The sequence below is a fragment of the Hemiscyllium ocellatum genome, chromosome 42 (assembly GCF_020745735.1).
Source record: "Hemiscyllium ocellatum isolate sHemOce1 chromosome 42, sHemOce1.pat.X.cur, whole genome shotgun sequence".
NCBI classification, from domain to species: domain Eukaryota; kingdom Metazoa; phylum Chordata; class Chondrichthyes; order Orectolobiformes; family Hemiscylliidae; genus Hemiscyllium; species Hemiscyllium ocellatum.
In genome coordinates, this window is record NC_083442.1 from 27,746,549 (window position 1) to 27,767,766 (window position 21,218).

Sequence of the window (21,218 nt, forward strand, 5' to 3'; positions counted from 1 at the left end):
GAGGATAATGTTGGCACTTTTCTCTGTTTTACGTTGCAGAGCTCTCTCTCTCTCTCTCTCCCCACCTCCAAACCATCTGAGGTGCTGCTTTGTCATCCTGTGTTTGTAGTGGGAGGGAACTGAGCCTGTTGTCTTGTTCCTTACACTGGTTGCACACAGCAGGACATAGTTGCCACTCGCTCTAACCAGAGCCCCTTATTAAATTACCTGCGGATACAGAGTCATTCAGGACACTGTTCCAACTCTCAAGTTTCTGAAAATGCGTCATCCGGAGGCTGGCTTGTCCTATAAATCTGGAGAGGTTTTTTTTTCTCCACATGATGTGTAAAATCGGGAACTCCATGCATCCAGTCTGCTCCCCGCTTTTCTGAGATTCCTTTCAGATGAGGATAATTCTGCAGAGCCTTCTGCGTGCGACAGTAAGTCTAACTCTCACTTTTACCTCGCTATCCTTCTTCAGGGCATTAACTGTTTTTCCTTTAAGGAGTTATTACCTTACAGCTTGAGAGAGATGTTCACCAGAGAAAGAGGGCATTCAGCCCATCCTGGCTGTGATATCCACCAGCCACCTCATCCCATGCTCCTTACCCTTGTAGTTTTTTCTTCGTTAAATATCCCTGGACCTTTTTTCTTTTCGCCCAAACGTTTATTGCCTCCATCAACCTTTCAGACAGCATCCTCAAATCTTACAGTCTAAATCCGTGTGTGATAGCAGGGAGGCCCAGAGTCTGATAATGGGGATTGCACCTTCTAAAATACAATCCTTGGTGTAAATCTCTAAAAGCTGGTGGGTCCTCATAGATCTGTCGAGACGGTGCAGTTCTTTCAATGCACACGCCCCGTGGTCCAGGGTAATCGGTACAACCCAAGTTAGGAAGTTTCCGACTCTCCATGGGCACTGCCCGAAGGTGGACCCTCTCACCCAGACCCTACTCCCCCTCAGTCTGAAGTCGGTACAGCCGTCCTTACCTGACTGGCTGGCCAGGAAATGATGGAAAAGTTCAAAGCGAGTCTAACTCCTGCCTAACTTCGGAATTCAGTCCCCTTAGCAGATGCGTTTCCTTCAAGTTGTTTTTACCGCTTGAGAATTGATGTCTAGTTTATGCAAAGCTGCGAGAAAGGGGATTAAAGGGGAGATGATGACGGTCAGACTGTTTGCCCCATGGAATCCCTGCTGTGCAGAAAGATGTCTTTAGGTCCATCAAGTCTATATCAACACCCCCAAAGAGCACCCCAGCCAGATCCCCCATGCTTTTACCTGGCACTTGCCACCTAGCCTATACATCCCTGCACACTCTGGGTAATTTAGCATGACCAAACCACCCTAACCTGCACATCTTTGAACTGTGGGAGGAAACTGGAGCACCCAGAGGAAACTCATGCAAACTCCATACAGTCTGCCTAGGGTGGAATCAAACCCACATCCCTGGTGCTGTGAGGCCATAGTGCTAATTACTGAATCACTGCACTGTCCACCTGGATGATGCTTCCAATGAGTTTCATGGGCAGCAAAAGATTATTCAAACTGCCTATTACTTTTCTTCGCCTTCACTACCCTTATGAAGAAGGCTATGAACTAGTAACTGGCTCAGTTGGTAGAGCTCTCACCTTTGAACTCCAATGCTAGTGAGAATAAGCACAAAGTAAAGGTTAGCATTGCAGTGTAGTACTGAGGCTATTCTGGATGTGATCTTAAACTGAGGCCTTGCCTGCTCTCCCTGGTAGGTGTACAAGATTCCATAGCATTATTTTCAAGAAGAGAAATTATATTCAATATTTATTTCTCAGTCAACATAGCAAATGTTTGAACTTTCAACTTATACTTCATTATTTTTCTACTGAAAACTAAGAAGGTCTGCAAACTTAACCTTATTTTGTATGTTTTACATTATACGATAATTACTGCAATGTTTAACTTTTAACTTTGTTCTTCCTTGTACCTGCAATGGCGCCTTGGGTGGGACATTATACATTTTTCATCAGACCCCTGTACTTGAGTACATGTTACAATAGAATCTAAATCAAATCAACCGATCAATCAAACAGATGAGACAAAAACAGAAATTGTTGGAAAAACTCAGCAGGTCTGGCAGCATCTGTGGAGAGAAATTAACATTTCGGCCGAGTGATCCTTCCTTCTAAGGAACTGAGGAAGGGTCTGTGTTCTGAGGAAGGGTCGGCTGGACCCGACAAATTAACTCTTGCTTTCTCTCCATAGATGCTGCCAGACCTGCTGAGCTTTTGTGACAATTCCTATTTTTGTCTCTGATTTACAGCTGCTGCAGTTCAATTGGCTTTTAATCAAACAGATGATGTGGTAATTATATTGTTGTTTTGTGTGGTCCTCCTGTCTATAAATTGGCAGACTCTGTTTCCCATCTTACAACACTTCAGAAATAGTTTGTTTTGGCTGTATAGTTCTGTTAGATGTCCTGAGGTTATGAAAGGTGCTGCATTAATATAAATAATTGCTTCCTTTTTTACCCAAATATCTCAACAATCAAGTGTAATAAATATTTTGAACCAGTGGGTGGATCTCTCCAGATATTGCTGTGTGTAATCAGGTAATTTTAGCCTTGTGTGTTATTTGTGTACACAGCATACAAATATAAGGAAATCATAATGCAGTCAGTGAGCAATTCAATGTGCTCAAAGGTACCATGCCAGTGTAAAAGACTGTTCGACCTTTACAGAAGTATAACAGGGAAGCTCCTGCGCTCATTCGTTCATGTATTGAAGTCGACGTTCTGTACAAGGTTCCAAAGAAGCTGGACTCAAAAATTTAACTCTGTTTCTCTCTCCACAGATGTTGCCAGACTTGCTGAGTTTTTCCTGCATGTTCCATTATTATTTCAGCTTTCCGGCATCTGCAGTATTTTATGTTTATTCCACATACCATCTCCCTCTCTAACATCACTTCCCAGGAACTCCAAAATGTAGAACTCCACACCTCCTGCAGTCTGCCTCTCATCCTGGATATGGTGAAATACCAGGGAAAGGGGCTGGCCAACCCAACGAAACCTCCCCCCTTCCAACCAGCTATCCCATCAAACCGACTACGCTGTCAATTTGAAGACTCAGTCTCCTAGTGGGTTTAGTTATGACTATTTCTTGAAGGCAACAACACCAACAATGTCTTATTTCTATGAATGCTCTATGCACCACAGAATCCTTACAATGTGAAGCAGGCCATTTGGCCCATCAGATCTACACTGACCCTCCAAAGAGCATCCCCACAGAGACCCAACCCCCTAAACCTTTCTTGTAACCCTGCATTTCCTACAGCTAACCCATCCAGTCTGCCCAAATTTAGATCGCATGAGGAAACCCACACAGACGCAGGGAGAATGTGCAATCTCTACAGAGACAGTCGCCCGAGGGTAGAATCGAACCCGAGTGCTGTGAGGCAGCAATTCTAACCACCGTGCCACCACAGAGACAAATAATACATCACCTCCCTTCATATAGGTCACTAGGTCAAAACCTGGCACTATTAGGTATAGCTCTGAGGGCTAAAGGCATCAAAAGGTATGGGGACAATGTGGGAGTAGGGGCTGAACAGGCTAATAGCCATAATCCTATTCAGTCCTCAAGGATCCATTGGCTTGATCTTGCTGCTATTTTCTATGTTTCCTATGCTCCAGACTCCCTTAGTGACAGCCTTGTCAATGTCAGCCACATCAACTGGACTGATATAATTCAAGAAGGTGGATCACCTCCTCAAGGACAATGAGGCCCAGCTGGTCTAGCCAGGGACACTGTCCAATTTTTTAAAACATCTTAGATTAGATTCCTTACAGTGTAGAAACAGGCCCTTCGGCCCAACAAGTCCACACCGACCCGCCGAAGTGCAACCCACCCATACCCCTGCATATACCCCTTACCTAACACTATGGGCAATTTAGCATGGCCAATTCACCTGACCCGCACATCTTTGGACTGTGGGAGGAAACCGGAGCACCCGGAGGAAACCCACGCAGACACGGGGAGAACGTGCAAACTCCACACAGTCAGTTGCCTGAGGCGGGAATTGAACCCAGGTCTCTGGCGCTGTGAGGCAGCAGTGCTAACCACTGTGCCACCGTGCCGCCCCTAAAGTCACGACAAACCTTGACACAGCACAGCTGATGAGACAAGCGCTGCACATGGTCAGTGTGGGGATTAAACCCACGACCTTGGCGTTATTAGCACCACGCTCTAACCAGCTGAGCTAACCGACCAACAAACCAGACAAGTTTTGACCAGCAACTTTCAGAATCCATTCAACATTTTAACACCACATTCAGCTGTTGTTATAGAAGGCAATGGCTTCAGGAACATAAATAGAAGCTCAATGAACGGCAGCTAGATAAATGCGAGGTGCTGCATTTTGGAAAAGCATATCAAAGTAGGACTTATTCACTTAATGATAAGGTCCTGGAGAGTGTTGCTGAACAAAGAGACCTTGGAGTGCAGGTTTCATAGTTCCTTGAAAGTAGAGTTGCAGGTAGATAGTGAAGAAGGTGTTTGGTATGCTTTCCTTTATTGGTCAGTGCATTGAGTACAGGAGTTGGGAGATCATGTTGTAGCTGTACAGGACATTAGTTAGGCCACTTTTGGTACATTGCGTGCAATTCTCGTCTCCCTCTTTTAAGAAGGATGTTGTTAAACTTGAAAGGGTTCAGAAAAGGTTTACAAGGATGTTGCCAGGGTTGGAGGGTTTGAGCTACAGGGAGAGGTCGAACAGGCTAGGGCTGTTTTCCCTGGAGCGTCAGAGGCTGAGGGGTGACCTCACAGAAGTTTATAATATCATGAGGGGCATGGATAGGGTAAATAAACAAGGTCTTTCCCCTTCGGGTGGGGGAGTCCAGAACTCAAGGGTTTAGGGGGAGAGGGGAAAGATATAAAAGGGACCTAAGGGGCAACGTTTTCACACAGAGGGTGGTGTGTGTATGGAATGAGCTGCCAGAGGAAGTGGTGGAGGCTGGTACAATTGCAACATTTAAAAGGCATCTGGAGGTTATATGAATAGGAAGGGTTTGGAGGGATATGGGCCAAGTGCTGGCAAATGGGACATGATTAGGTTGGGATATCTGGTCGGCAAGGACAAGTTGGACTGAAGGGTCATCTCTATGACTCTATGACTCAATGATTTCCTCACAAAAATTATCTGATTTCCAATTACATTTGCAGCATGCTTCCTGTCCATCCCTAATAGAGAAAGTCTTAGAGATGAACACAGAAGCAGACCCTCCAGTCCAACTTGCTCATGCCAACCAGATATCCTAAATTAATCTAGTACCATTTTCTTAAATATCTCCATATTTAAGAAAGTATATATCAGCATTGGGGGAAATTCAAAAGAGATTCACTAGACTGATGCCTGGGGTGAAGAGGGTGATTTATTAAGAATGGCTAAACTGGCTAGACCTTTATTTGTTAGCATTTAGGAAAATGAGTGGTGATCTTATTGAAACATAGAAGATTCTGAGGGGGAAGTTGGGATAGATATTAGTCAGGGACAAGAAACTGTGGGATGTAGCTACTCAATGTGCGGGCACTCAGTTAGCACAAAGATACAAAGAAATGTCTCCTCCCAGGTGCCATTGAATATCCGTAGAGTTGAGAAATTACATTCTTAATGGAAATAGATGGATAAGAAAATTCCAGGCAACTTTTCCGGAAGATCAGAAGAAAGACCTCAGCCAGTCATTGGAATTTTAGGAATAGGAGCAGAGTGGGACATTCAGCCCCTCTATCATGCTCTGCTAGCCAAAACGATTATGGTCGATCTGATTAACTCAACTGTCTCTCTTGTCTGCCCTCCATATTTGAGTCCCTTGTCAATCCAAAGTCTGACCGCCTCCTCTATGAATATATTCAATGACTTAGCCTCCACTTCTGCCCAGAGGGAAATAATTCTGAAGATTAGATTAGGTTCTCTACAGCATGGATACAGCCTATTTGGCCCAACAAGTCCACACCAACTCTCTGAAGAATAACCCGCCCAGACCCATTTCCTTCTGAATAATGCACCGAACACTATGTGCAATTTAGCATGGCCAATTCACCTGACCTGCAATTCACCTGGCCTGCGGGAGGAAACTGGAGCAAACCCATGCAGACATGGGGAGAATGTGCAAACTGCACACAGATAGTTGCCCGAGGCTGAAATTGAACCCAGGTCCCTAGCATTGTGAGACAGCAGTGCTAACCACTGAACCACCAAACCACCGTGCCACCTCTAATTAATTAGTAACCACTGGAAGACAAGGAATTCCTCCTCATCTTTGTCTTAAAAGGGAGGTCCCTTATTTTGAAAGGCTACAAGAACGGATTTGCAAGAGATGTATAAAGCACAGGGTTATCCGATGTACCAACAGCACACAGCCCATAAAATCCCTGCTTTTGTTTTGACAGCTAATGCAGCAACAGCAAGAGTTGACTCACATCCAATACATTAATTAATAACCCTGCAATGACATTTCTCTTTAATGCTGGCCAGAATTGCTAATTGCATTGGAATAGCTCATCAGTGAAGCATTCGGGAGAAAACTCAAAGAGGAGCAACCTTTGATTTTGAGTGAGGAGATAACACATTCAGAGAGATGAATCGAGTTGACATGAAAGATAATTGGTGCAGCTGATGATGTGGCCCAGCACATGATGTGCAGGTGTAACATTTGCTCATCTTATTATTGCGTATCAGAAACGTTTGAACATCCTGCCACAGATTCAGATTGACACCCATCCCCACGTTTAACACTTTAAGTGCCAGTGCCGATTTCCTTTCAAGATAGAAAATAGTAAAGATGCAAATAATACCAGAGAAAGTTTTGCATTTATGTAGCCCGAAAAGTGTGGCGCTGGAAAAGCACAGCAGGTCAGGCAGCATCTGAGGAGCAGGAGAATCAACGTTTTGGGCATCAGCCTTTCATCAGAATGTTTTCCTGCTCCTCGGATGCTGCCTGACCTGATGTGCTTTTCCAGCACTACACTTTTCAACCCTGATCTCCAGTCCTCACTTTCTTGTAGTCGCATTTATTTAGCACCTCTCAAGATCAAGCACTTTAAGAGCTTTTATCAGCCGTCACTGTCCTGCTGTAGGAAGCATGACACCTGATATGCACATAGCAAGTTCCCAGCTGTCAATCAACAGGGACGTTGCTGTCTGTGGGACAAATGGATGCCCAGACTCAAAAATTGCTGGAGAAACTGGAGTTAACGTTTCAAGTCCACTGACCTTTCAATCTGGACTCACAATGTTAACTCAGCTTTCTTCTTGCAGGTGCTGCAAGGCTTGCAGAGTTTCTCCAGCAATTTCTGCTTTTGTTTCATGGAAGCCCTACAGTGTGGAAGCAGGCCATTCTGCCCATCAAGCCCACACTGTTTCTTTGAAGAGCATCCCACCCCTTACCCTATCCCTGCATTTCCCATGGTTAATCTACACATCCCCAGACACTACGGGCTATTTAGCATGGTCCCTCCACCGAACCTGCACATGTGGGAGGAAACCAGAGCAAACCCGCGCAGACACGGGGAGAATGTGCAAACCCCACTCAGACAGTCGCCTGAGGTGGGAATCAAACCTGGTTCCCTGGCGCTGTGAGGCAGCAGTGCTAACCACTGAGCCACCACACTTCAGACCTTCAGCATCGACAGTTCTTTCTTTGATTCGCCTGAGCTCCCTGGCTTTTGTTTACATAGTGCCAATGGATTTTTTACAGCTGACCTGAAAGGAGAGACTGTGTGCCTTGGATTAACATTTGTTCCAAAGGGCATATCTTCAGACAGGATCTTTAACCGTGATCCTACTCATCTGATTTAGGGGAGACGGAAGCTAGCCACAGCACCATATTCACACTTTATCAGACCCCTTCCTGCCTGTTTTTAATCACTGCCTCTTTTCTCATATCTCCCTGGATAACGAGATTGACTCCAGAGATGATGGGTTTGTCTATAGAGAAGAGATTAAGCAGGTAAGGTCTAAACCCTCTGGAGGTTAAAAGAATGAGAGGAGATCTAATTGAGGTATGTGAGACACTCATGGTGATTGAATTGAATTTATTATCACATGTACCAGGGCACAGTGAAAAGCTTTGTCTTGTGAGCAATACAGACAGATCACAGAGTTAGGTAGCAGATAGTAAATAATAGGTAAGCAGCAGAAAAAACACAGGTAAGGGCAAATGTTCAGAGTTTCAGAGTCCAATCAGTATTCTAACAACAGTAGGGTAGAAATTGTTTTGAAACCAGCTGGTGCATGTGTTCAGGCTTCTGTACCTTCTCCCCGATGGTAGAGGTTGTAGAAAAACATTGCCAGGGTGGGATAGATCTTTGAGAATGCTGGCGGCCTTTCCTTGACAGCGGGCCTGGTAGGTGGACTCTATAGATGGGAGGTTGGCCTTTGTGATTGTCCAGGTCGAGTTCACCACTCTCTGTAACCGTCTCTGATCTTGAATGGTACAGTTGCCATACCTGGGAGTGATACATCCAGACAGAGTGCTCTCAATGGCACACCTATAAAAGTTGGAAGGGTATTCGCCATTCTACCAAATTTCCTCAGATGCCTGAGGAAGAAGAGACGTTGTTGGGCCTTTGTAACTCCTGCAACCACATGAAGAGTCCAAGAAAGCTTGTTGTGGTTGGCCACTCCCAGGAGCTTGACACTCTCCACTCGTTTCACCTCTGTGCTGTTAATGTGTAGGGGGCATGAGTAACATCCCGCCGAAAGTCAATAATGATTGACAAAGTAGATGTAGAGAGGATATTTTCACTTATGGGGCAATCTGGAATGAGAGGTCATAGTTTGAGGAGAAGGGTTGGAAGGGTGATCACGGTGGCACAGTGGTTAGCACTGCTGCCTCACAGCGCCAAGGACCTGGGTTCAATTCCCGCCTCAGGCGACTGACTGTGTGGAGTTTGCACGTTCTCCCCGTGTCTGTGTGGGTTTCCTCCGGGTGCTCCGGTTTCCTCCCACAGTCACAAAGATGTGCGGGTCAGGTGAATTGGCCATGCTAAATTGCCCGTAGTGTTAGGTAAGGGGTAAATGTAAGGGTATGGGTGGATTGCGCTTCGGCGGGTCGGTGTGGACTTGTTGGGCCAAAGGGCCTGTTTCCACACTGTAAGTAATCTAATCTAAAAAGATCAGGATGAGTTCCTCTCTCCAAGGGTAGAAATCACTGCTCCAGAGTGCGGTGGAGCTGGATCATTGAGTAAATTTATGGAGGAGATGGGCAGAGAGTAATGGGTGGAAGGGATATGGAGAGCGGGCAGGACGGTGGAGTTGAGGCCAGGATGAAATCGGCCATGATCGTGCTGAGTGGAGGAGCTAACGGGACTATATTACCTCCTCTTGCTTCTAATTCTTCTGTCCTTATGTTCTGTGTTTCACACGTTACCCAGCCCACAGGCACGCTGGCATGCAGGCTGCGTGGGAGATACTTGTTGAATTGCCAACTCTTACTGTCACACCCCCCCCCCCCCCCCCCCCCCCAACAGCTTGGCAAATGCATGGGAATTATGGCAGAAATTAGAATCTTAACTATGACTAACAGCAATCTTTCACAACTGGAATAGAAGACGTCAAATAAGACTTACCTTACATAGGGTGAAAGCGAAATACTGCGATTGCTGAAGATCAGAAATAAAAATGGGAAGTGCTACAGAAACACAGGATACCCGGACTCTGTTCCTCCCTCAGGCCTCTCTTCAGCACTTTCTGGTTATGCTAACTTACTGAGGATCCAACTTTCTGAACTACTCAACTCTGAATTAACATCTTTTTCGGATCTCTTGTTTCCCAGTTTGCTGTGGGAAACAACAGCGGCACCTCCTAGTTATTTTCTCCATCTGCTTTAAGCCCATTCTGTCTCCCATATGCTGCTGCTGCCAATTGCAACCATTTCCCTCTTGATCCATGATGATGTTTCGTGCTTTATTCCTGGCAGGGCTGTGTTTGACTCTGTGCATCAACATGTAGGAGGTGCCATGGACCCTTGTGAGGTACTGGTAATGGAGGTCTGTATTTGAGTCCAGAGGTGTGCCATGTTCGAATAGGTTGGTGAACAATATTGAAAGTAGGTGCCAGTGAGTTATAGAGATGTACAACATGGAAACAGACCCCCTTGGTCCAACTCGTCCAAGCTGACCAGATATCCGAAATTAATCTAGTCCCATTTGCCAGCATTTGTCCCATATCCCTCTGAACCCTTCCTATTCATGTCCCCATCCAGATGCCATTTAAATGTTGTAATTGTATCAGCCTCCACCACTTCCTCTGGCAGCTCGTTCCATACACGCACCACCCTCTGTGTGAAAAAGTTTCCCCAAATTTTCATTTTACATCTTTTCCCTCTCCCCCTTAAATCTATGCGCCTAGTTTTGGACATCCCTATCCTGGGACAAATACCTAGTCTATTCATACAATCCACGCCCCTCATGATTTTATAACCTCCGTAAGGTCATCCCTCAGCCTCCAGTGCTTCAGGGAAAATAGTCCCAGCCTATCCAACCCCCCAAGTCCTCCAACTTGGCAACATCCTTGCAAATCCTTTCTGAACCATTTTAGGTTTCACAACATCTTTCCTTTAGCAGGGAGCCCAGAATTGAACATGGTATTCCAATAGTGGCCTAACTAATATCCTATACAGCCACAACATAACCTCCCAATTCTTAGACTCAGTTTGGCAGTGCATTTTTCATCACAACCCACTTGTATATTCATTAACTTGGACATGACATATGGAAGGAATGTACATTAGGTTGCCTACTCACCCTCAACCACTTTATATTATTGGACAGCACTTGAGTACTCTCTCTCTCTCTCTCTTCCACTTTGCTATTTACTCCTCCAGGGTTCTCAAGCTCCAAATTCTGCTGCCCATCCTTTTCCTGCATTTGCCCAGTGAGAAAAATCCGGGATGAGTCTGGAAGGTGAGTTAGAGCATAGAATGCAGACCAGTACAGCTCAGGAACTTAGTCCATGATGTTGTACCAAACATAAGCTAATCAGTTCTGCCCACCCTTAGTCCATATCCTACCATCCCGTTTATATTCATGTGCTTATCATGAAATCCCTTAAATGCCCTTATTGTATTTGCCTCCACCACCACCACCCTCCTGGCAGTGTGTTCCAGACTCCTAATGCTCTCTGTGTAAAAAAAATGCCCCTCACATCTCCTTTGAAGTTTCCCCCTCTCACCTTAAATGCATGACCCCTACTATTAGACATTTCAACTCTAGGGAAAAGGTTCCGTTTGTCAACCCTATCTCTGCATTTCATCATTGTATCAAGTCTCCCCTCAGCCTCTGCTGCTCCAGAGAACACAACCCAAGTTTTTCTAGCCTCTCTTATACCCCATACCCTCTAACCTGTTACCTGAGATTCCAATCACAAGACGTTCACTCATTTTCAACCTTTGGTATTTTTCATCTCAGGAAGCGAACAATGATTATTCTAACAGATGCAGCCGCAGCAATACATCCCTGAGTGCAACTATTTAATACATCCCTGAGTGCAACTATTTAAAAGTGGCTGCTTTTTTCTCCTCTGGCCCCACCAACACACTCCTCCCCAAACGTACAAAAATGCGTAAATGATGGTCAATTTGAGGTCACCCAAAATTCTGCTGCCCACATTTCAACTCACACCAAGAGCCCACTCATCCACTCCTCCTAAGCTTGTTGATCTACATTCACCCCTGATTAAACTTCTCCTCTCTTTCTCTCTTATACCTGCCTTGAAATCTATTTCTTTGACATAGCCTTAATATGGCTTCGGTGGCTCAGTACTATGTTCTGTTTTATAATGTACCTGCGGAGAGCTGTGGGATCAAAGGCACTACATAAATACAAGTTTTTGTTGTTTCTTGTTTGATATTATAAAGTTAAATATGGTACAGTGCTTTCCAAATACGTTTACAATTCTATCCTGTTTCAAAAGTAAACATTACTTGGGTATGTGTTACTGCCCTCAAGTAACCTGTGCTCCACAATAAATGGACAAGACCCAACAAATTATGAACATTGGCAAGACTCCACTGTCTTAGTCTTTAACTTAACTGTGAGAAATAGCTGGTGTGCAGTGGAGTCTGCTCTCCTCCTTGCAAACTGTGTAATGCTTTTCTTATTTTAACTAACAGAAAGGGATTATATCACCATAGTATCTGGTCAAACTGTTCTCGTTTTTCCACCTATCGTAGGCTGAAGGTGTGTTTAATTGTCCACTTTAGCAAACAAACAACTGTCAAGCAACTAATGCAATCATTGTCATGTGGCAAGTTGGCAGGAATTTCTGATTTCCCAATCCGTTTATGAGTTGATCTTAAAAGTGTTTCGGAGCTGAACGTGGCCAATTAAATAATATTGTGACCATAAAGCACAGCGCTGGCAAATTGATAACTGTGAGAGTTGTGTTTGTCTTTGAAGGCAATGCTGTAATTCCAGGTTTGAGTCAGAGGAAAGGGTACCTAAGGTTGTCAGGTATCTCTGTTTGTTAACACCTCAAACTGCCATGTATAAGGTGTCATCTGTGGACAAATAGATAGTACTTTGGCTTGAGCCAGGAGGTTGTGCGTTCAAACCCCATTCTCCATAATTAAAACAGATCATCTGAGATAACACTGCGGTGCAATACTGAGGGTGTTCTTCATTGTCAGTGGTGCTGTCTTTTAGATGAGTGCTTGAGCCAAGTCCATGCTTTTACCTGTGGGTCCTGTGACAATGTTTTGAAGTCACGCAACACCAGGTTATAGTCCAAAAGGTTTACTTGAAATCACAAGTTTTCTGATCGCTGCCCTTTCATCAGGTGTAGTAATTTGGACAGTGACTGCATTTACTGTTTTTAGGAAACAGGATTTTTTTCATTCATTTACAGGATGTGGGCCTGGCCAGTGTTTATTGCCCAGAGGGAGGTTAAGAATTGACAACATTTCTGTAGGCAACCCCAGGTAAGGATGACAGTTTCCTTCCCTAAAGGAAATTAATTAACCAGATGTTTTTTTTCCTGACAGTTGGCAATCGATTCATAGTCATCATTATACTCTTAATTCCAGATATTCATAGAATTCAAATTCCACCATTTGCCGCATTGGGATTTGAACCCAGGTCCCCAAAGCATTAGCTTGGGCATTGGATTAACAATCCAGCGATAATAACACTGGGCCAGTGCCAGTCCAAGGATTGCTCCCATGAATGTAATTCCAGTGAGCTGGGGCATTGGAGAGTATTCACACCAGGAAACCAGTTCAGGAACACCAACCCACCCGAAAAGTTTTGAGAAATGAGCAGCAAACTTTAAACTGCCATTGGGAAGCTGCATTTGTGCCTTCCACTCAATTAAGATCACACTGCTCCCTCCCCCCACCCCTGCCACTCGCATTCTGCAAGCACCAGAGAGGCCTGGTCAATTCCCCCAGTATTCCTGATCACCTTTCCATGTTGCAGTGTAGATAAACCCTCTGCTGAATCTCCTTTGTTATACTCCCATGTTCCACCTCTATCATTCCTGCTCAAAGGGGCAGGTTTACATATTTCCTAAGCAGGGATGTAAAGAGTGCAGTTATAAATGATGGAGACCAATGTTACGCAAATCTTCAGAGTCACGGTGGCACAGTGGTTAGCACTGCTGTCTCACAGCACCTGAGACCCAGGTTCAATTCCTGACTCAGGCGACTGTCTGCGTGGGTTTCCTCCGGGTGCTCCGGTTTCCTCCCACAGTCCAAAGATGTGCGGGTCAGGTGAATTGGCCAAGCTAAATTGCCCATAGTCTTAGGTAAGAGGTAAATGTAGGGGTATGGGTGGGTTGCGCTTCGGCGGGTCGGTGTGGACTTGTTGGGCCGAAGGGCCTGTTTCCACACTGTAAGTAATCTTTATGGGCGGCACAGTGGCACAGTGGTTAGCACTGCTGTCTCACAGCGCCTGAGACCCGGGTTCAATTCCCGACTCAGGCGACTGTGTGGAGTTTGCACGTTCTCCCCATGTCTGCGTGGGTTTCCTCCGGGTGCTCCGGTTTCCTCCCACAATCCAAAAATGTGCGGGTCAGGTGAATTGGCCATGCTAAATTGCCCGTAGTGTTAGTAAGAGGTAAATATAGGGGTATGGGTGGGTTGCGCTTCGGCGGGTCGGTGTGGACTTGTTGGGCCGAAGGGCCTGTTTCCACACTGTAAGTAATCTAATCTAATCTAAAAAAAAATAATAAATCAGCTATTCGTGGGAATTCATCAACTCATTGTGTAACTCACCCACACCTTCGGCACACAGGCTGTTTTGGTTTGGTACTAGTTACACGACAGAAACCAAACAAAACTTGGAGTGGGCTGCAGCTGGGAGTGTTTGCAAATAAAGTTGAGTGGCCATTGCTTTGGGAACCATGTTGCAGATGCTAGGAGACTGCCTGTGATGTTACAGCATTACAGGGGGGCTGCAACAATTAGCACTGTTGCCTCACAGCGCCGGGAGCCCGGGTTCAATTCCCACCTCAGGCGACTGACTGTGTGGAGTTTGCACATTCTCCCCGTGTCTGCATGGGTTTCCTCCGGGTGCTCCGGTTTCCTCCCACAGTCCAAAAATGTGCAGGTTAGGTGAATTGGCCATGCTAAATTGCCCATAGTGTTAGGTGCAGGGGTAAACGTAGGGGAATGGGTCTGGGTGGGTGCGCTTCGGCGGGTCAGTGTGGACTTGTTGGGCTGAAGGGCCTGTTTCCACACTGTAAGTAATCTAATTTAATCTAAGTAATCTAAACAAAATTGTGATAAAGGTCACTGTAGTCTTACCAGACAGTAGAGTAACTGTCTGATTGGAGAAAGAGATGACTGCTGGTGGTTTAAACTGAGGGTCCCCACATTATCGGGTGAGGAGTGAGGTTACCTTTATGGTAACCTTAGCCGATGCAGGAATTGAACCCCTCACACTACATCACAAACCAGCCGTGCGAGCTAACCAACCTCCCAGTAGGCTGTATCACATTCACTTCATTGACTTTTTGAGGAACTAAATGTAAAATCTCCTTACACTCATGTTGTTTTTGATTGAGTTCAGCTTGTAATTCTCATCTGGACCGCCATCTCAGCATCTAGCCCCAGTATCTGGTCTGATGCTTCAGAGTCACATTGTGTCATCTGAGACTGTTCATAGCAGGGGTGTGTGTGTGTGTGTGTGTGTGTGTGTGTGTGTGTGCATTGTGTTGTCCAGTACAATACATGTATAGTACATATTTAGTTGCTGGGTATGAAACACAACACTTCCCTAAGTCACAGGCCCTATCCCTATACAGTATTAGAGTCACACAGCACAGAAACAGACCCTTCGGTCCAACCAATCCACAATCTCAAACTAAACTAGTCCCACCTGCCTCCATTTGACCCACATCCCACCAAACATTTCTTATTCACATACTTAACCAAATGTCTTTTAAATGTTGTAACTGTACCTGCGTCAATCACTTCCTCTGGAAGTCCATTCCACACACGAGCCACTATCTGGGTGAAAGAGTTGCCCCTCAAGTCTTCTTTAAATCTTTTTCCTCTCACCTTAAAAATATGTCCCCTCATCTTGAAATCTCCCACCCTAGGAAAAAGACACTACCATTCACCTTACCAACCTTTTCTATTTTATTCCATTGTTTTGCACAGCAGAAATTGCCCCAGTGTGAGACACTGTAATGCTTTTACTGTCCACATTCCCTCATTATCAACAGTATTCTTATGAGTAAAAGGTCCACAATATAAGTTGTTTTGATATAAATTGCATATTTCTGGGACATAACCCCATAGTTTATCAATAGCCCCTGTATAATGTGGAGACAGTGTTCTACAAGTGATGTTACTGGATTACTAACCCGAAGGATGAGCAGCCACTGAGGTGTGGGAATTGTGCCCAGCAGTGTATTCATTCCCTGATCTGGTATGTTCACACAACAATTAGACATGGGTAATGTGATATTGAAAGATTCAACAGACGTTTGTTATAGCTGCTGGTACATGCCTAGATTACAGACACTTCACTGTCTTGGTTAAAATAAGATATTTGCTTATAAACAGCAGTATGCCACACTTGGAGTGGCCCCAGTTAAAATGGAGTTTGAGATCTTACCACTCTCAGATCACAGTGTCTGATACAGTGATAATATCATGAATATGTCTCTTAATGGGATATTGGTATGAGCCACAGGGAGGGTCCCAGAGGACTGGAAAATCGCTAATGGAACACCCCTGTTTAAAAAGGGAGTAAGGCAAAAGAAAGGAAATTACAGGCCGGTTAGTCTGACTTCAGTCACTGGTAAGATTATGGAGTCCATTGTGAAGGATGAGATTTCTGAATACTTAGAAGTGCATGGTAAAATAGGGCATGGTTTCATCAAGGGAAGGTCATGTCTGATAAATCTGTTAGAATTCATTGAGGAAGTAACGAGCAGGTTAGACCAAGGAGAGCCAATGAATGTTATCTACCTGGAATTCAAGAAGGCCTTTGACAAGATGCCGCACAGGAGGCTACTGAGTAAGATAAGGGCCCATGGTGTTAGAGGCCAGGTAATGAATAGAAGCCTGGCTGTCTGGCAGAAAACGGAGAGTGGGGATAAAAGGGTCCTCCTCAGGATGGAAGCCAGTGACTGGTGATGCTCCACAACTTTTCACTTTATACATTAATCATCTTGTAAGAGGATTTTGAGATTTGAAAGAGGTATTCAAAATTCACGAGGATTTCGATTGATTAAATTAAGAGAATTTTTATTAAGATGTTGGTAACTAGAGGACACCAGTTTAAGATAATGGGTAAAAAAAATCTAGAGAGTGCTGAAAAGAGATTTCCGGTTAAATCTTGATGTTGAGAGGACGAATATCATTCTGTTTTTAGCTTCGATTGGTAAAATCATCATTTACAACTCAAGTTCTGTTAGAATCAGCAATTTGAGGTATTTGCAAGTTGATAAGACAAAATTTAAGCTTCATACTGTCTCACTATGAGCCCACCATCAGTGTACCTAAGACAGTGGTAGCAGCAGACTACATATTGACAGGGTAATGGGGAAAAAACATAGGACATGGGATTAATTCAGGAGCCTTTTGAAAGAGTTGACACAACCACAATGGGGTCAAATTGCTGTGAGATTCTATGATTAGCACAATTTAATTGACCTAAAGGTAAAATATTGATGTTGACTCATCTTGAAGGCACTACAGTGTTCATTGAGTACATCTTATTTGTTAAGTGAGTCACTAGTATTAGAATCTATTTATTTTCCATCTTTCATCTTCACACAATGGGAGTTCTAATCTGGTGATTTTTAAAACATCTTTCCACAGGATGTAGATAATGTTGGCCTGGTCAGATTTTATTGTCCAGCTCTAATTGCCCTGGAGAGTTGGTGAGATGCTTCTTGAACCGTTGCAGTTCTCATGTGGTGTGGGGACATTCTGCCCGTGCTAGTAGGGAGAGCATTCCAGGACTTGGACCCAGCAATAGCGAAGGAACAGCGATACACTTTCAAGTCAGGATGGTATGAGACTTGAAGGCGAACTGGCAGGTGGTGGTGCTTTTCTGCGTGGGCTGCCCTTCTCCTTCTATGAGGTAGAGGGTGTGGGTTTGTGAGGTGCTGTTGGAGGAGCCTTGGTAAGTTGCTGCAGTGCACCTTGTAGATTATACATGGTACTATTGCTCAGCATCAGTGATGAAGGGAGTGCATGCAGAAGCTAGCAAGCAGGATGTTTTGTCCTGCTGGTGTCGAGCTTCTTGAGTGTTCCCGGTGCTGCACTAATCCAGGCAAATAGGGAATATCCTCTCACACTCCTCAGTTGTGCCTTGTGGTTGGTGAACAGGCTTTGGATGAGCGAGAGGTGAGTTACTCATCACAGAATTCCCAGCCCCTGATTTGTTCTTGGTATTTGCAATATCGTTTCCGGTCAATAATAACTTGCTGAAAGTTGGCAGAGTCAGCAATGATAATGGTTTTGGCTTCTGTAGAAACAGATTGTAACCCTGTTCAGTCTAAAGCCAGATGTATGTACACACTTCATATGTAGAAGCCAACAATGAATAGACCAAGCAACAGTGACTTCAATTTTAATAGCCCCTTTACTGTAAGGAAACACTACAGAGCATTTCACATGAGCATACTTAAACTAAATCTGATATCAACACCACAGGAGCAATCTAAGACAGCAAGCTTTGTCATTGAGGGGGTTTTAAGGAGAATCCTACAAGAGGAGAGAGTCATAGGTGGAAAAGAAAAATGCAAGTCTGTAACACCTGTCATAGAATCAGGCCATGGTTTGAGTGGTGCTGGAAAAGCACAGCAGGTCAGGCAGCATCCGAGGAGCAAGAAAAATCGATGTTTCGGGCAAAAGCTCTCCATCAGGAATGAGGCTAGGGGCCTCCCCATTCCTGATGAAGGGCTTTTGCCCAAAACATCGATATTTCCTCTCCTCAGATGCTGCCTGACCTGCTGTGCTTTACCAGCACCACTCTAATCTTGACTCTAATCTCCAGCATCTGCAGTACCCACTTCTGCATAGAATCAGGCCATATCAGGAAACTTCTGAAACATGGGCATGGTTGTAATGCCACCAGGTAATGTAGTCAGTTTTCACAGTACAGAAGGTGATGGCCCAGTGGTATTTTGGCTAAACTATTAATCCAGAGACACAGGTAATGTTCCAGGGAATGGTGTGCAGATCCCACCAAGTCATGGAATTTAAGTTCAATACATTAAAAGCAATCTAAAGATGGCCACGAACCCAAGTGTTGGGGAAAAGCCCATCTGGTTCACTAATGTCCTTCAAGGGAAGGTCCTGATGAAGGGCTTTTGCCCAAAACGCCGATTTCGCTGCACTTTGGATGCTGCCTGAACTGCTGTACTCTTCCAACACCACTAATCCAGAATCTGGTTTCCAGCATCTGCAGTTATTGTTTTTACCTAATCAACCACCCATATCTGGTCTGGCCTACATGTGACTCCAAGCACACAGCAATGTGGCCAACTCTTAACTGTCTGCTGGGCAATGAATAATAAATGCTGACCTAACCAGTGGTGCCCACATCCTGTGAATGAATGAAAATAAAATGGTATTGACAGGAATAGGACCCAGTCTGGTGGAGCGGTCCCTCCAACCCAATGTGGCGGTCTGTTGGCAGCCCGTAATGGCCTCAGCATGGGCCTCCATCCTCGAGGTGATTCCAGCATGGTCTCCAGGCCTTGTGAGTCTTGGGGTGGAGTCTGGCATGGTCTGGAGCCAAGGCCTGGTGCGGACTGGCTTAGATGGACCATTGGTCTGAACTTTTTACTTCGCATTTTCTAATATATTCCTATGACCTGTAATGCTGGGCTTCTTATTTCTTTATTTTTCGAAGTTCTTTTCCTGAAGAACTTTTACTTGAGAATTAGCACCCAAGTATTTTCTACCAGAGATGGCACATTGAGTGGTCATTTATAAATTTTTTACTGTACGCATTTGAGTACATGTGACAATAAAGCTCATTCTAATTCTAAATGGATATTAATTGACCAGCACACACTGGGAAATCTTCCCTCTCAGAACAGCTCTTGGAACTGTTATGCACAACTGAGAGGGCAGACTTGGTTCAATACCTCACTTAAACAGCTGGCACCTCTGACAATGCAGCACTCCCCTGGTATGCTGCAGGGAGCATCATTTTTCAGGCAGTCTCTGGGTGGGATTGGTGCTCCTGAGCCAAGTGCCAACTTGACTCACAGCTGGCCAATTCAGAAAGAACTCTGATGAACCCAGTGGCTCTGGGTTACTTGTGAAAAGGTTTAGGGAGGGAGTTCGAAAACCTTAGCAGCTGACACCATCACTGTCAACAGTGAAGTGGTTAGAAGCAGAGCCAAGCTAGAATCCAAGAAAACGTAGATATTTGGAAGGATGCAGGACTATAGGTGATTATGGCAGTAGGGAGTGGTGAAACCTTGGAGGACATTGAAGGCAATGTGGAGAATTTGAACCTGGAGGCTGTGCCAGAGCTGAGCTCTCACACACTCAACCATCAATGGAACTAATAAATTGAAGCATTTGAAATTAGTTTACCCTAGATTTGATCTGTAAATATTAACACTCTGTTTTATGGACACAATTACATAATAGAATGATAGTCATATTTATCATGTGCATGTCAAAGAAAGGTCAAAGCTGCATTAGAACCTCCTCCAGCTTTTATTTCTCTCTCACACCAGAAGAGAAAATAAAAATAAACGTTCAATGTTCATTTCAGTCAAATACAGCAACAGGTACCCGGAGCATGTTCCTTCGAACCGCAGTTCTACTTAAATGCATTTTCCTTTTTGTTTTATTTCCTGCGATTGTCAGTGGAATGTGTTTCCAAAGGCTGTGCTGATATGAACAATATTCAGGAGTAACAGCTGAAGATTTTCACAGGAGCTGCTGATGTAATGGCAGGTTAGTGTGCGAGCTGTTTGCCCTTAGCTTAGGTTTCCTTCAGTCTCATCGGCCCACATCCCTGCCACTTGTACTTGCTCTCCTGTGCTACGAGACTGCAAGGTGATGGAAGACACAGTGTACCTTAACACTGCAGGTAGGAGATTGAGCGACCACATATTTCTGTGCTTAGGAGCTCAGGAGGTATCACTTCTTCAGTATGCTGATGAGTTTTTAAGATATGAGTTCATTTTCATTTTGTACTTACCAAAAATGCTATGGGTCCAATCCCTACTCCAAATGGAGCACAAAACTCAAGTCTGGGCTGCACTGTTAGAGGTTCCCTCTTTTAAATGTGATGCTACTTGAGTGTGCTTGAATCACTTGTGGTGCTACTTCAATGAAGGGCAAGGAATGTATCCCCAATGTCTTGGTTAATATTTATCCCTCAGCCCAACATCAGGTTATTTGGTCAGTACTTTGTTATAGGAGTTTGCTGTGCCCAAATTGGCTGCAACGTTCCCTACATGGAGTGAAGGTTAATTGTTTCTAGACAGTGGAGTTCCAGGTAGACAGGGTGATGAAGAAGCCATTTGATACACTTGCCTTTATTAGTCAGTGCAATGAGTAGGTTATGTTGTGGCTATACAGGATATCAGTTAGGCCACTTTTGGAATACTGCATTCAGTTCTGGTCTCTCTCCTATAGGAAAGATGTTGGGAAACTTGTAAGGGTTCAGAAAAGATTTATAAGGATGTTGCCAGTGTTGGAGGGTTTGAGATATTGGGAGAGGCTTGTTCGACTAGCTGGAGCATCAGAGACTGAGGGGTGACCTTCTAGAGGTTTATA

The 21,218-nt window shown here is 44.6% G+C and overlaps 1 protein-coding gene and 1 non-coding gene across 4 annotated transcripts in view; one reads left to right on the forward strand and one right to left on the reverse strand.

The window, feature by feature from the left end:
* The first annotated feature begins 332 nt into the window (after positions 1 to 332).
* Positions 333 to 21,218, forward strand: part of LOC132834813 (synaptotagmin-4-like) — a 42,348-nt gene continuing 21,462 nt past the window's right edge. Inside the window, exons 1-3 of one of the 3 annotated variants that reach the window (XM_060853861.1) lie at positions 333 to 419; positions 12,857 to 12,929; positions 20,301 to 20,390. In XM_060853861.1, coding sequence (XP_060709844.1) covers positions 20,384 to 20,390 — 7 coding nt within the window. In that variant the 5' untranslated portion in view covers positions 333 to 419; positions 12,857 to 12,929; positions 20,301 to 20,383. The remainder of the gene's footprint in view (positions 420 to 12,856; positions 12,930 to 20,300; positions 20,391 to 21,218) is intronic. The other 2 variants (XM_060853862.1, XM_060853860.1) reach the window with 2 other exon arrangements.
* trnai-aau (transfer RNA isoleucine (anticodon AAU)) lies at positions 4,147 to 4,220 on the reverse strand. Its single transcript has one exon. It is a non-coding gene; the product is annotated as a tRNA-Ile (tRNA).